At 39.8% G+C, this 14,683-nt stretch overlaps 1 protein-coding gene across 3 annotated transcripts in view; it reads right to left on the minus strand.

Annotated features, from left to right (window-relative positions):
* Positions 1 to 14,683, minus strand: part of PSEN1 (presenilin 1) — a 70,830-nt gene that overhangs the window by 19,632 nt on the left and 36,515 nt on the right. For all 3 annotated transcript variants that reach the window (XM_080648517.1, XM_080648515.1, XM_080648516.1), the window contains 3 exons: positions 11,081 to 11,148; positions 4,927 to 5,147; positions 1,769 to 1,867 (listed from right to left, as the gene is read on the minus strand). In XM_080648517.1, the coding sequence (XP_080504643.1) occupies positions 1,769 to 1,867; positions 4,927 to 5,147; positions 11,081 to 11,148 (388 nt within the window). The remainder of the gene's footprint in view (positions 1 to 1,768; positions 1,868 to 4,926; positions 5,148 to 11,080; positions 11,149 to 14,683) is intronic.

Here is a 14,683-nt window from a genome sequence, read left to right on the forward strand (position 1 = left end):
CTACACATACATTAACCCTTAGACCAAGGAATACCACTTTTGGGAAGTTATCCTGAAAATACACCAACAGTAATATAAAAATTCATATAAACATGTACCATATAGGGCTACACCAGGAATCAAATGCCTAACCTGATCATAGTAAGCAATTTTAAACAAGATACTTGGCGTCTATGTCTCTCTGGCTTTTTATCATAAATTTTATCATTATACCCAGTTCTTAATACTCTTAGGCTTTTTGAGTAACTTATGAAAAAAATACACAAAAAAGAGGCTTAAAATTCTATAATAGGCATATTTATTCATGACTTTGTTATTTTGAGGTTAAATAAATTACATTATACAATAACACAACTAACTGATCAAAGTCAACATAAGCCAGGAAGGCAATGCACTGTTCATCTAAATCCAAACCCAAATAAGAGAAACAGAAGGCAACCATATGTTCCAGGCTTATGGATTTCTGTAGCCTTCTTGGAAACACAGCAGCAAGTGTTTATTTGATTTTCTTTCTTTATGCAAATGAGAAAATATTGCTACAAACTCTCTTAACATTTAATATTACTACAGAAATCAGGGATCTACCGACTTTTCAATAAAGGGCCAAAGAGTAAACATTTCAGGCTTGTGGGTCACATCTGGTTTTTATCACATATTTTTCTTTATTCTTCTGCTCAAGAACCTTTTATGGTTCTCCATTAATCATGAAAAGCACAGAGAGCTAAACCAGTCACTCAAATCTATAGTTGATCTTGCTGTAATCTGCTTCTCTAAACTCTCCCTAGTATTCTCCCCATTTTGTACTCCATGTTCCAGTCAAATTAAACACTTTAAATTTGATAAAGAGGCTCCACACTTATATCTCCAAGCCATTCTTTGTGACAAGCCCACTTACGGAACTGATTTCCCTCTGTGCTTGCTGCAATCCTACCATACCCTTAACAGATTCAATCCAAATGCTGTCTCTTCCAGGAAGCCTTCCCTGTGTCCCCAGCCAGACTTCCCCCCTTTTGAACTCTCTCCACTTTGTGCCTCTTCTCACTCTGATCACATTCTTCCTTGGATGCTGCTTATTTGTATATTTTCTTATTTGATCTCTAAATTGTAAGCAAATGAGCTCTGAGGGAAGGCAAAGTATCTTAATCATCTTTTTGTCCCCCACAATGCTCTGTGGGAAAAGATCGTCAATGCCCAATAAATATTTACTGAATTATTAGGAAGAGGATGACTCTAAAACAAAAAAAGGCAAACACATTCTGAAGGAACAGTACAATTCTTTCATAAACTCTGCAATATATGTCTATAACAAGTACTCAATAACACTTGACTAGTAAGATTTTGAGAATACTGGCTCCCCAATTTCTAAATATTTCTTATATCTTGCCCTGGCCGGTATGGCTCAGTTGGTTGAGCATTGTCCCATGCACCAAAAGGTCTCTAGTTCAATTCCCAGTCAGGGCACATGCCCAGATTGTGGGTTTGTTCCCTGGTTGGAGTGAGTGCAGGAGGCAGCCGATCAATGTTTCTCTCTCTCTCTCTCTCTAATATCAATAAAAACCTATTTTTTAAAAAAACTTTATTTCTTCTCTCTCTACCATGTCAGGTGGAAGATAATAATTGGCAAGGAAACAGAGATCTGCAGGAGTTCCATTAAAATGCTATGCATTTAAGATGAGACAAAGTACCATGATAATGACCTAGTCATATGTGTTTCAGTCCTATAAACTCTAAGCTGCTTATTAATTTAATACCATTCCAAAATACTTACAGGAGTAAATGAGAGCCGGAAAGAGAGTTTCATTTCTTTCCTGAGCTGTTTCAACCAGCATACGAAGTGGGCCTTTTGGACACAAAACAGCCACTAAATCTAGAAAGAGAAAAATAGAAAAGACATCTGAAAATATGTATTGGCTAAACTTGTAAGTAGGTGTGTTAGAGAGAAATTAGCCAATGGAGAATATTTAAATTTTTTTTTAAACAAAAAGATGTGAAATGGCCCTGGCTAGTGTGGCTCAGTTGGTTGGGTGTCTTCCCGTGCACTGAAAGGTTGCTGGTTCAATTCCCAGTCAGGGCACACTCTGGGGTCACTGCCTCAATCCCCAGCAGGGGTAGCCGATCGATGTTAGGCTATCACACTGATGTTTCTCGCTCCCTCTCCCTTCCTCTCGCTCTAAAATCAATAAACTATTTTTTTTAAAGACGTTGAATGAATATGAAACAAATAGCAGGTAAACTGGTATGGGGGGCAACCTAAACAAAACCCTACAGATCTGTGCGAATTTTATTTTGGTTTTGATGCTATTTGGTTAGTTTACAATGTATCTTTATTGGGTTCTAGGAATAACTCTTCCCAGTTTGAAGAAAAGAGGCAGAGATAATTGCAAGACAGAACTATTCTAGAGCAACTGTCAATGTCCAATAAGCAGAAAACAGGGACAAGCTATTTGAAAACAAACCATATCTATGAGCCACAAATAGGAGCTTTATTCTAAAAGGAATTTAATAGAGGGTATTTGATTGAACTTTTCAAAATATGAAGAGCAAACAAGAGGTTCATCTTCTCTCCTTTGAAATAAGAGGGCAGTAAATTTAAACAAAATATAATAAACTTTTCTATGAGAGTTTAGCATTTTAGTTTTCCTGTCAAAAGCACTTCATAAATATTTAGGTCTTAGAGTACACCTGTTTTCACAAAAACAGCAACTAAGAGAGGAAGTAAAATGCCTAAATTATTCTTTTTTGTTGTTGTTCTAAATTATTCTTGATTCTACCACCATCTCTTTCCAATAACTGCAGCTGTTCTTACATTTTCTATCATGAAAATTCAGAATATGGAAAATAATTTCAAACATTTGAAAATATGAAACAGGTACAGCTACATTTTAAAGGAAAACTTGAAAGCTTATGGTGACATTCCAATCAATCCGATGTATTTAAGTAAAACACCTCATTCCTGCAAATGGTAATATCGTGTAAACTACTACTACTACTATTAAAAATAATATACACAACCAGAAATTGCTACTCTCACTGCTTCCACTTCAATTTGTTTTGAATAAGAAAAGAGAAATTTGTTGTGTTCCTAAATATTTTTTGATGTGCCTCAGAATTTTAGTATTAATTTGTGTGTGCCCTGAGATGAAAAAGGTTGAAAATCACTGCTCTAAATATTAGATACAAAAGTTTTGCATTTTAAAGGAACTCAAAGCTCTGTAGAGGTATTTATTTGTATCATATTTGAAGGAAATAAAAGGGTTGATGGGAAAAAGAGTGTAATGCAGTAGAAAAAAGACTGAACTTGGGATTCCGATTCTACATCAAACAGGGTAAGCTTGGGCAAATACTTTACCTATATAAACTTCAGGTTTCTTAGCAAAATGTGGTTGTTGACAATGGCACTGAACAGAACATATTAGTAAAATCTCTGATTGTAAAGTATTCATTAGTTGCTGATTGGATGAAGTACAGCACTGACATTCTTCATCATAGCTATGGAATAATTGATGAGGACTTTGCAAATCATCAAGTACTATTCTATTATGCTAGAGGCCCGGTCACGGATTCGTGCACTGGTGGGGTCCCTTGGCCTGGCCTGCGGAGACAGGGCCAAAACCAGCTCTCCGACATCCCCCGAGGGGTCCCAGATTGCTAGAGGGCAGTTCTCAGGTGATGCACACTGTAATTGGGCTCCCTCCTCTCTGGTTGTGGGTGAGTCACCCTAGAACCACAGCTGCCAAGTCACCACAGCTCAGTAGCTCCTGCGTTGAGTGTCTGCCCCCTGGTGGTCAGTGCACGTCATAGCTACCAGTCAGAAGGTGGGCAGTCGCTTAGGCTTTTATATATACAGAAGATAACCTAAAGTCAGGCATAGAGGACATATGACTTTAGTTCTATATGAGAACGGAACCAATCCAATTCTATTTCCATACACTTTTTCTTCAACACTCAATTTGGGATGATGAGGTTTCCTAATATGGGTCCCCTGACACTTTTTAATAAGCAACTGTATAGGAATAAAAAAACACTACCTACTTATAATGTAGAAACCACAGACTGACCTCTAAAAATGGATCTCTTTTTGTGGCTTTCATGCAGGGCAATAGCCACAGAGTACACACTTGTACAACTGTCATGGTTATTCGTGGCTAAGGGCACATTCTGACTGTTTAGGACCCATGTAACACTGGTTGTTAATGAATTTGAATGTCATACTGCCCAAATAAGTTTTATTTTTAAAAGAATAATTCTACCCAAGTGCCTTATAAAAAGATAACCTAATTTTTATTTTAAAAATTAAGTGAGCCCAGCCAGTGTTGCTCAGTGGTTGAACATTGACCTACGAACCAGGAGGTCACAGTTTGATTTCCAATTAGTGCACATGCCCAGGTTGGGGCTCGATCCCCAACCTGCGCAAGAGGCAGCCGATCAATGATTCTCTCTCATCATTAATGTTTCTCTCTCTCTGCCTCTCCTTTCCTCTCTGAAATCAATAAAAGTATATATTTTTAAAAATTAAAATGAGCATTTTATGTGTTAAGCATATATTCTGAACCCTTACAAATTCTGGGAAGCATTGTTCCCATTTTCCAAATGAGGCAACTGAAGCTCAAATAAGCTGAGTCACATTCCTAAGATCACAAAGGCTGTCAGTGGCACAGACAGGATATGAATCTAAGTAAGTCTCCTGACCAGAAATCTGTCTATCACTGAGTTAAACTGGAGGCAGTAATAAAATATTTTTAAAGATATTAACCTCGAAAAATTGAAATCTTTCTATGATAAAGATGCCATAGCTAATTAATTATTTACTAATTAATTATGAAAATTATCATTTTCATAAGTCAAGATAACTAGAAGAGGAAGGAAAATACACCAGGTGAGGTATCTCAGTGATTAAAAAAAAAAAAAGTCAATCTCGGGTTTTACCATATACTGAAATCACAGCCAAGATGAGCCATGCAGTCCATTCTGGGAGGTACTTGATAAATACCAGGGCCATGAGGGCACTGATCATGATGAGATATGCCTGCTGGAGTCGCAGTGGACCTTTCCAGTGAATGGCAATCATTCCCACCACACCAAAATTCCAGATCAGGAGGGCAATAGTAATGTAGTCTACGGCAACATTATAGGTTTTAAACACTTCCCTGAAAAAAATGAAATGGAGATATGAAAGATTTATGTATAATAATTTCCTCAAAACACTGCTTAGAACTATGGTTCTCAAACATTAGATATTCATATCCCACCTTCATATTTTTACCATATCTTGTATCAACTGTGCTATTATTTTAACATTTTCTTTGAATTAATTCACTTTTCTCCTCAAATTATTTTAACAGAAAACTGTATCATTCATATAAATGGGAAACCAGTAGCATAGACCGTAGCTATAAAAATAAGTACAAAAACTAAAAAAGGCCATATACCACCTAAAATACCTAATTCTATACTTTGGAAACTCTGATTTAAAATATCTGAAATTATAACGAAGGGATGGGAGGATGATTCATGTAGTCACCTGTAATGCTGGTTTTAATTTTGGGAAGGATTAGAGAATAGAGAGAGTGGAAATTTTATGAAAAACCAGCATTTCATTTTTTAAAAAACATGTTTTCCCCAAAAATCTATGGTAGTTAAGTTATGGTAGAACACGTGCTATCTAGTTAAATAAAATGCATTAAAATACTAAAATAAATAAATAAAATACCTGAAACTGACAAAAATGAAACTTGAACAATTAATTTCATAGTTAGAATGCATGATCCTATATAATAAAAGGCTAACGTGCTGTCAGGCTGGTGTGGCTCAGCAGTTGAGCATCGACCCAGGAACCAAGAGGTCGCTGGTTAAATTCCCAGTCAGGGCATATGCCCAGATTTCGGGCTTGATCCCCAATAGGGGCCCTACAGAAGGCAGCCAATTGATGACTTTCTCTCTCATCCATGTTTCTATCTCTATCTCCCTTTCCCTTCCTCTCTCTCCAAAAACCAATAAAAAAATTAAAAAAAATAATAATATGCAATTGTGCCCTTGACCGGGAGTTCAACCTGGAGTTTGACCAGGAGGCAGGCCCAGGAGGTGGGGCCAGCCGGCCAACTGCCCTCGGCCCCTCCCCCCAGCTGGCCCCGCCCCCGATCGGCCCCCCACCCCAATTGGGGGCAGGGCCGGCGGGCCAACCTCCTGTGCCTCTTCCCCCTGGCCGCCCTGGGGGCCCAATCAGCCCAGATTGGGGCGGGCTGGCCAGACCCTACCGGTGCACAAATTCATGCACCGAGCCTCTAGTACCTTCATAAAATGAAATTTATGAATCCATTAAAAGACATACACACAGCCGAAACCGGTTTGGCTCAGTGGATAGAGCGTCGGCCTGCGGACTGAAAGGTCCCGGGTTCGATTCCGGTCAAGGGCATGTACCTTGGTTGCGGGCACATCCCCAGTGGGAGGTGTGCAGGAGGCAGCTGATGGATGTTTCTCTCTCATCGATGTTTCTAGCTCTCTATCCCTCTCCCTTCCTCTCTGTGAAATATCAATAAAATATATTTTTAAAAAAAATTAAAAAAAAAAGACATACACACATACACACACACACAAGCATGACACAGCTGCTTGAAAAAAAAATCTCATTTATGAAATAGTGTGTGAGTAGGGAGAGCAATATATCAATATATAACTCCTGAAAGGATACAGGACTTATCTTTAGATGATGGGAATCTGGTTATTTCTTTACTACTCTTTTCTTTATAATCTTGTGAAATAGGTGTTTTATTTTACAATGAATGTTTAGTCATTTTTAAAAAAATGATTTCAGAGTGTGAGAGAGAAAGAGAGAGGAACATTGATTTATTGTTCCATTCATTGGTTGGTTCTTGTATGTGCCCTGACTGAGCATCGAACCCAAAACCTTGGCGTATTGGGATGACACTCTAACCAACTGAGCTACCCACACAGGGCCATTTTTATAATGAAGAAAAATACTATTTTAATTGTGGGGGAGGAATTCCACCATCTATAATAATAAAAAGCATAATATGTTAATTTGACCAGATGTCCTTCCGGACGAAGCTGGGGCTGCCAGGGAAGCCCAGGTCCTGGATGCCTGCCAATGGCCGAGGGAAGCCTGGGTCCCGGGTGCCAGAAGGAAGCTGGTGCTGGCAGCTGGGGGAAGGAAGGCCTACTCTTGCACGAATTTCGTGCATTGGGCCTCTAGTCTAAAAATAAAAAAATTACAAGTAAAAAAAGATGCCCTGGGTAAATGAGAAAGAAAGCACCCATTTAATTTAAGCACAAACTTTGGGTGCCAGAACTATCCAGAAAGATCATTTTGAGATTTTGAAAATTAAAAACACTGTTGAAATTTCTGGACAATGTAGCTATTTGTATTAAGTATTTCAGATATCCTAGCACTAAACACTGACCCCACATAAATTATTATTAATCTTTGGCTAGGTAATACATGCATAACATGTAAAATTCACATCATATACTATGAAAAGTAAGTTTTCCTCCCATAGTTCCCCTCTTCAAAGAAAAGCACTATTATAATTTCATGTGCATTCTTTTATTTTTTAATTTTTTTAAGAATATGTTTTTAGCCCTAACTGGTTTGGCTCAGTGGATAGAGCGTCGGCCTGCGGATTGAAGGGTCCCAGGTTCAATTCCAGTCAAGGGCATGTACCTTGGTTGTGGGCACATCCCCAGTAGGAGGTGTGCAGGAGGCAGCTGATTGATGTTTCTCTCTCATCAATGTTTCTAACTCTCTATCCTTCTCCCTTCCTCTCTGTAAAAAATCAATAAAATATATATTTTTTTAAAAAGAGTGTTTTTATTGATTTTTATAGAAAGAGAATGGAGAGGGAGATAGGAACATCAATGATGAGAGAGAATCATCGAATGGCTACCTCCTGCATGCCCTCTACTGGGGATTGAGCCTGTAACATGTCATGTGCCCTGACCAGGAATAGAACCAACAACCTCTTGTTTCCTGGTTCAACACTCAACCGCTGAGACACACCGCCCAGACTCATGTGTATCCTTTTAGAGAGGGTCTATAACATATATACACTTTTTTATTAGACACAAATGATAGCATATTATTACACGGTTCTATACCAGGCTTTTTCCTCCTAAAATACTAATGAAGAACTTTCCACATTAGTATATCAGAGCTGCCACATTCTTTTAATGGCTTTATTGTATGGATGTACCATAATTTATTTAATCAGTTTTCTATTGATTGATATTTAGACTGATTCCATTCTTTTGCCATTAGAAACAATTCTACAATTATTATCTCTATAAATTTCTAAGTTCAGTGCATATACTTTGAAAATTTTAATGGTTTTGCCAAACTGCTTTTACAAGTTATACACCATCCTGGCTGGTATGCTCAGTGGTTGAGCATTGACACATGAACCAGGAAGTCACGGTTCATGGTTTCATCCCCAGTAAGGGGTGTGCAGGAGGCAGCATATCAATTCTCTCTTATCATTATCTTTCCCTCTCTACCTCTTCTTTCCTTTCTCTGAAATAAATACATATTTTTTAAAAAGTTATACACCAATGTGTGTTTGTTTACTTCCCTGCAACCTTACCAGATTAGAATATTTATCCAACTATACTTAGTGATTGTAATTGTCTTTGGTTAGTTCTGAAACCAAGCAAACGATCATTTTATCTCCAAATATTTATAATTTAACCATCTTTTACAAATCCTATAGCTCCTCTTTCTTTTTTTTCTCTTATTTAGTTGTGTTAACTATTCCCTCCAGAGTAATGGCAGACAATAGCAGTGAATAGTGATAAAGGAAATCCCCATCTTGTTCCTAACGTTATTAGGCCTCCAGCTTCCCTATGAGGTGATAATGACCTTTAGATGAGGTCCATACATTTTATCATGTTAAAGAAGTAATCATATATTTGTTTTTTAAAAGGATTTGATCAAGAAGAGGTGCTGAATTTCATCAAATGCCTTTTAACATGTACAAAGATGATGGCCTAGTAACACAGTGACTTATATTGAAATCCTATCTTTTATAATAAAGAGGTAATATGCAAATTGACCATCACTCCAACACACAAGATGGCCAGCAGGGGAGGGCAGTTGTGGGCCATCAGGCCAGCAGGGGAGGGCAGTAAGGGGTGACCAGGCCTACAGGGGAGGGCAGTTGGGGGCAATCAGGCCTTCATGGGGAGGGCAGTTAGGGGTGACCAGGCTTGGAGGGGAGGGCAGTTGGGGGGGAACAGGCCTACAGGGGAGGGCAGTTAGGAGTAACCAGGTCTGCAGGAGAAAGCAGTTAAGGGTGACCGGGTCAGCAGGGGAGGGCAGTTAGGAGCAGCCAGGCCTGCAGGGGAGGGCAGTTAGAGGCAACCAGGCCTGCAGGGGAGGGCAGTTAGCAGTGATCGGGCCAGCAGGGGAGGGCAGTTAGGGGTGACCGGGCCAGTAGGGGAGGGCAGTTGGGGGCAACCAGACCTGCAGGGGAGGATAGTTAGGGGCGACCAGGCCGGCAGGGGAGGGCAGTTAGGGGTGACTGGGCCAGCAGGGGAGGGCAGTTAGGGGCAATGAGGCTGGCAGGGGAGTGGTTAGGGGGTGATCAGGCTGGCAGGCAGAAGCATTTAGGGGCAATCAGGCAGGCAGGCAGGCGAGCAGTTGGGAGCCAGCAGTCCTGGATTGTGAGAGGGATCCCAGATTGGAGAGGGTGCAGGCTGGGCTCAGGGACACACACACACACACACACACACACACACACACACACACACGTGCACGAATTTCGTGCACCGGGCCTCTAGTTTGCTAATAATGAAACAACCTTCTATTCTGCAAACAAACTCCACTTGGTCATAATATATTTTCCTTCAATGTATTTCTGAACCCTGTTTAATATTTAGTTATTCCTTTGATATCAATAAATAGAATTGGTCTACAGTTTCCTTTTACTTTATAATTTATAGGGGTTTTTTGTATCAATGTTATGTTAGCTTCATAAAATGATTCTGGAAGCTTTTCTTCTTCTTCTGTGTTTTGGAACAGTTAAAATACTATTAGAATTTTCTAGTCCTAGAAGGTTTAATATGAACCCATTTGTGCCTGGTATTATTTTAATTGGCAGGTAGGATGGAAACCTTTTCAACAACTTTATACTGTTTTTTCTTTACCTCTATTTAGATTTTCTATTACTTCAGTGGCAGTTATCTTTTTTTTTTTTCCTAGAAAACCACGAAGTTCTTATAGATTCTCTCACTTGTTTCTTTTGTCTGTCCTTATTCCCACTGCCTCTATGAAACTCTTCCATTTATGCATTCGTTGTTGTTTTTTTAAATCCTCACTTGAGGATATGCTTATTGATTTCAGAGAGCCAGGAAGGGGGAGGGGGAAAGAGAGAAAGAGAGGGGAGAGAGAAACATCAATCGGTTGCCTCCCTTACGTGCCCTAACCCAGGATCAAACCAGCAACCTAGGTATGTACCCTGACCTGGAATCAAACATGCAACCTTTTTTTGGTATAAGGGACAATGCTCCAACCAAGTGAGCCACCAGGCTGGGGCAATTTATGATTTAGTTTTATTGCTTCTGTTCCTAATATAAGATCTATCCCAATGATTTACAAACTTGATTCTGTCACTGGGGTTGAGAAATCTCTGAGCCTCTCTACTCTTTTCAACAGATAGTTCTACTTTTTTCTATTTTATATGTGAAATTTTCAAATAAGATTTCATTTGAGAGAAAAAATAATATAAAAAATTGAAAAGCAATTAAATCATGCATACACTTTCTTGAAATCCTGTTAATCTGATTTACAGACTTTAAAAATTTTTTTAAAGTAATTAGAGAAGTTCTTCACTAAAAAAGACTTAGAACTGATTATAGTCTTGAGTTCTTTCAGTTCTACTTATTATAAGCAAGGATCAATAAAAGAATATCCCTATTTATATTAACTTGTCTTATATATACCAAGTATGACCGACATATGGAAACAATGATAATTTAAGAGTTATTCATTAATAAAGGACATGGCTTTAAAAGATAGAGACCCCTAACAGAATTAATTTCTGGAAAATAGACCAAATATTTCACCACTTACCCCAAATAAATGAATGAGAAAAAGAACAGCAACAATAGAGATGAAATAATAAGCCAGGCATGGATGACCTAGAAAAGAATTTCAATATAAATAAGAGCCCATGACCCAAATAAATTGCAAATTACTTTCTTTAAAAACAGTGTATTATCTCTGTATATGTTATTGTTTTCAAATGGCTGAACACATATGGTTTTGGGTTCAGTGCATTCTTTTTTTTAAAATAATATATATATATGTATTTTTTAATTGATTTCAGAGAGGAAGGGAGAGGGAGAGATAGACAGAAACATCAATGATGAGAAAGAATCATTGATCGGCTGCCTCCTGCACGCCCCCTAGTGGGGAATGAGCCCACAACCTGGGCATGTGCCCTTGGCCGGAATTGAACCCAGGACTCTTCAGTCTGCAGGCCAATGCTCTAGCCACTGAGCCAAACCAGCTAGGGTTCAGTGCATTTTTATATAGAACTCTTTGGGTCTGAACAACTCATAATAGTAAATAGAAATTTCAGCAAGACATATATAGACTCTCATTCCTTTGGAAATAGAAAAAATTTTAAAGACAATGAATTCTAAAGTACCAAATTATCAATAGGGTCAACAGTTGACATTTAAACTTTAAAGCAGCAATATTTTCAGTGGAGGAATTTTGTAGTGTTCCTGGAATAAATAATAAATTGAATGAAATAAAATAATTGACAAATAACATTCAATAAAATTGAAAATCAGCTATTCAGTTAGGTGACCTTTGCATGTATACATTAACTGTACAGAGAAAATAGGCTTTCTAAACTACATAACCATTTGACAAAAGAATATTCAGACTGTTAAGTTTCAATAAGTATTGCAATGCTTTCTACATTTATTTTCCATTATGAATGTATTACCATTAAGGATGTATTACTATTACGAATTCTTTGAAACATAAGTCCATCATTATCAGAGTACTATATAAATATTAGTCTCTATTACTCATGTTCAGTTTATTAATGTGAGAAATAGATCAGAATTTGATTTTCATAATCTACTAGAGGCCTGGTGCACAAAATTTGTGCACGGGGGGGGGGGGGAGTTCCTCAGCCCGGCCTGCACCCTCTCCAACCCTTGGGGGATGTCCAACTGCCTCTCGCAATTCAGGACCACCGGCTCCTAACCACTCACCTGCCTGCCTGCCTGATCGCCCCTAACCCCTCTGCCTGCCTGCCTTCTCGCCCCTAACCACCTCTACCTGCCTGATCGCCTCTAACCACCTCTGCCTGCCTGCCTAATCACCCCTAACTACTCCCCTGCTGGCCTGATCGCCCCTAACTGCCTCTGCCTCGCCTCGCACCTGAGACCCAGGATTCCCTCCTCCAGCCAGTCGCAGGCACCCGGGATCTAGGCTTCCCTTCCTTTGGCCTGCTGCAGGCACCCAGGGCTGGCTGGCTTCGCCTGGGCCAGCCGCAGCCATAGAGGATCATGGGCAGGCAGCTTTGCCCGGGCCACAGCCGCAGGCACTGGCACCCGGGACCATGGGGCGTGTGGCTTGTCCCTCTCCCAGGCCGCAACTTGGCTGGTCCCCATTCCTCTCTCGCGAGCTCATTTGTGCCTGGCTGGTCCCCATTCCTTTCTCCCCGGTGTTGAGTGTCTGAGCTGTTACGGCGTGACAGTGTGAGGGCGTGACAACCATTTGCATATTATCTCTTTATTATATAGGATTACACAAGATAAAATTTTTAAATGGTCATTTTATGTAATGGGTATATTTGGGAAAATACTATACAACCTAAAAGCATGGAGTTTTTAAAAACAGAATAGGCATGATAAATTGTCAAGAACTTCTAACCAAAAGTGAAATTATTCCAAGGTGCACAGACCCATTATTTGCTTAATTTCAATGAACTTTATTACTTAATGACAGAAGGAGCTACTTAATAACATTTCCAAACATATCTCTTAACCAGAACAGATCAAACTGAACCCCCAAAAAAGGAGAGAAAGAAAGCATCCAAATCAAGAATATTATTTTGTCTTCATTTTTTCTAAATCTCCCAACCCTAACCTCCAGATCAGTTGTTCAGATAATCAGACTCTAAGCTAGCAAAGTCTAGGTATGATTAGGGTTTATGTTAATTTTCTCTTGTGGTTGTGTTTTGATCACCCAAGGTGATCTGTGATTATGAATTCTTTTAAAAAAATTACTTTGCCCTAGCCAGTTTGGCTTGGTGGATAGAGCACCAGCCTGCGAACTGAAGGATCCCAGGTTCAATTCCAGTCAGGGGCACATGCCCAAGTTGAGGGCTTGATCCTCAGTGGGGGGCATGCAGGAGGCAGCCAATCAATGATTCTCTCTCATCATTGATGTTTCTATCTCTCTCTCCCTCTTCCTTCCTCTCTGAAATCAATAAAAAAAATTTTAATTTTGCTGCCTCTTTCTTTAAAAAACTTTATCAAATTTAACTTCTGGTGTTCTTCCACAAACATTCTATTATAACAAATTTTGAGCACACCAAAGTTTAAAGATTTTTACAGTGAACACCCATGTACCACCTAAATTCTATACTCATGTTTTGCTACACTTGCTTTGTAACATTTCTATCCATCTCTCCTACATATCAAAGTAACCTGAAGATACCTGTGCATTTCCCTCTAAATACTTCTACATTAATAAAATATTCTAAAGGGAGCTTACTCTATTTCATCTGGAAAAAACAACAGAACTTGAGCAGAAAGGTATTTCCTTACTTGCATTATGCCCCTTCATACTCACAAGGCTCAGCTTTGAAATAATCTATAATAATAAAAGCATAATATGCAAATCGACCGAATGGCCAAACAGCCGAATGACCATCCAGACAACCATGCTATGACACCCACTGGCTCCAGGCCGGCCAAGGCTGGTGTGATGCGATTGGTCGGGGACCCAGCCATTGTTCCATGATTACCCCGCAGAGGAAGGCCCAGAGCACCGGCCGGCAGAGCAATCAATTGTGGGGGCTCCACGATCGCCCCAAAGTGGGAGGTCCAGGCTACCTGGCTAGCGGCACTGCAGGGCCTCCCTCTGTGGGGGTGATCCATTGTGGAGCCCTGGCCAGGTGGGCGGGGCCTACCTCTTCAGGGCGATTGACTGCAGGGCTCCCGGACTGTGAGAGGGCGCAGGCCAGGCTGAGAGGACCCTGTCCCCCGAGTGTACAAATTTCGTGCGCCGGGCTTCTAGTCCAAGTTATAAAACTTAAAGAACATATAAAATATTACAGGACAGAAAAGCTTTAAAGAATGGAAGATGTATACTGGTATTCCCTATTAAGCTCCACATTAAAGGCTGGAGTAAATATTAAAAATTGGAAATTCTCATCTTTATTGAGAAATGCTTTTTACCTTGTTAGTTTGTTTTGTTTTGAGTTTTAGCAAGGGAACATGGAGATGTTGTTTATTTAGAAACACAGCATTGCCCTGGCTGGATGGCTCAATGGGTTAGAGCACTGATCCCCACTCTGGTTGGGCACATGTGGGAGGCAAGCAATTAATGTGTTTCTCTCACACTGATGTTTCTCTCCTTCCTTCCCCCTTTCCTTACCTCCGCCTCTCCCTCCCTCCCTCCCTCCCTCCCCCCCTCCCTCCCCTT

The sequence above is a fragment of the Plecotus auritus genome (genome assembly GCF_963455305.1).
Source record: "Plecotus auritus genome assembly, chromosome: 1".
NCBI lineage: Eukaryota > Metazoa > Chordata > Mammalia > Chiroptera > Vespertilionidae > Plecotus > Plecotus auritus.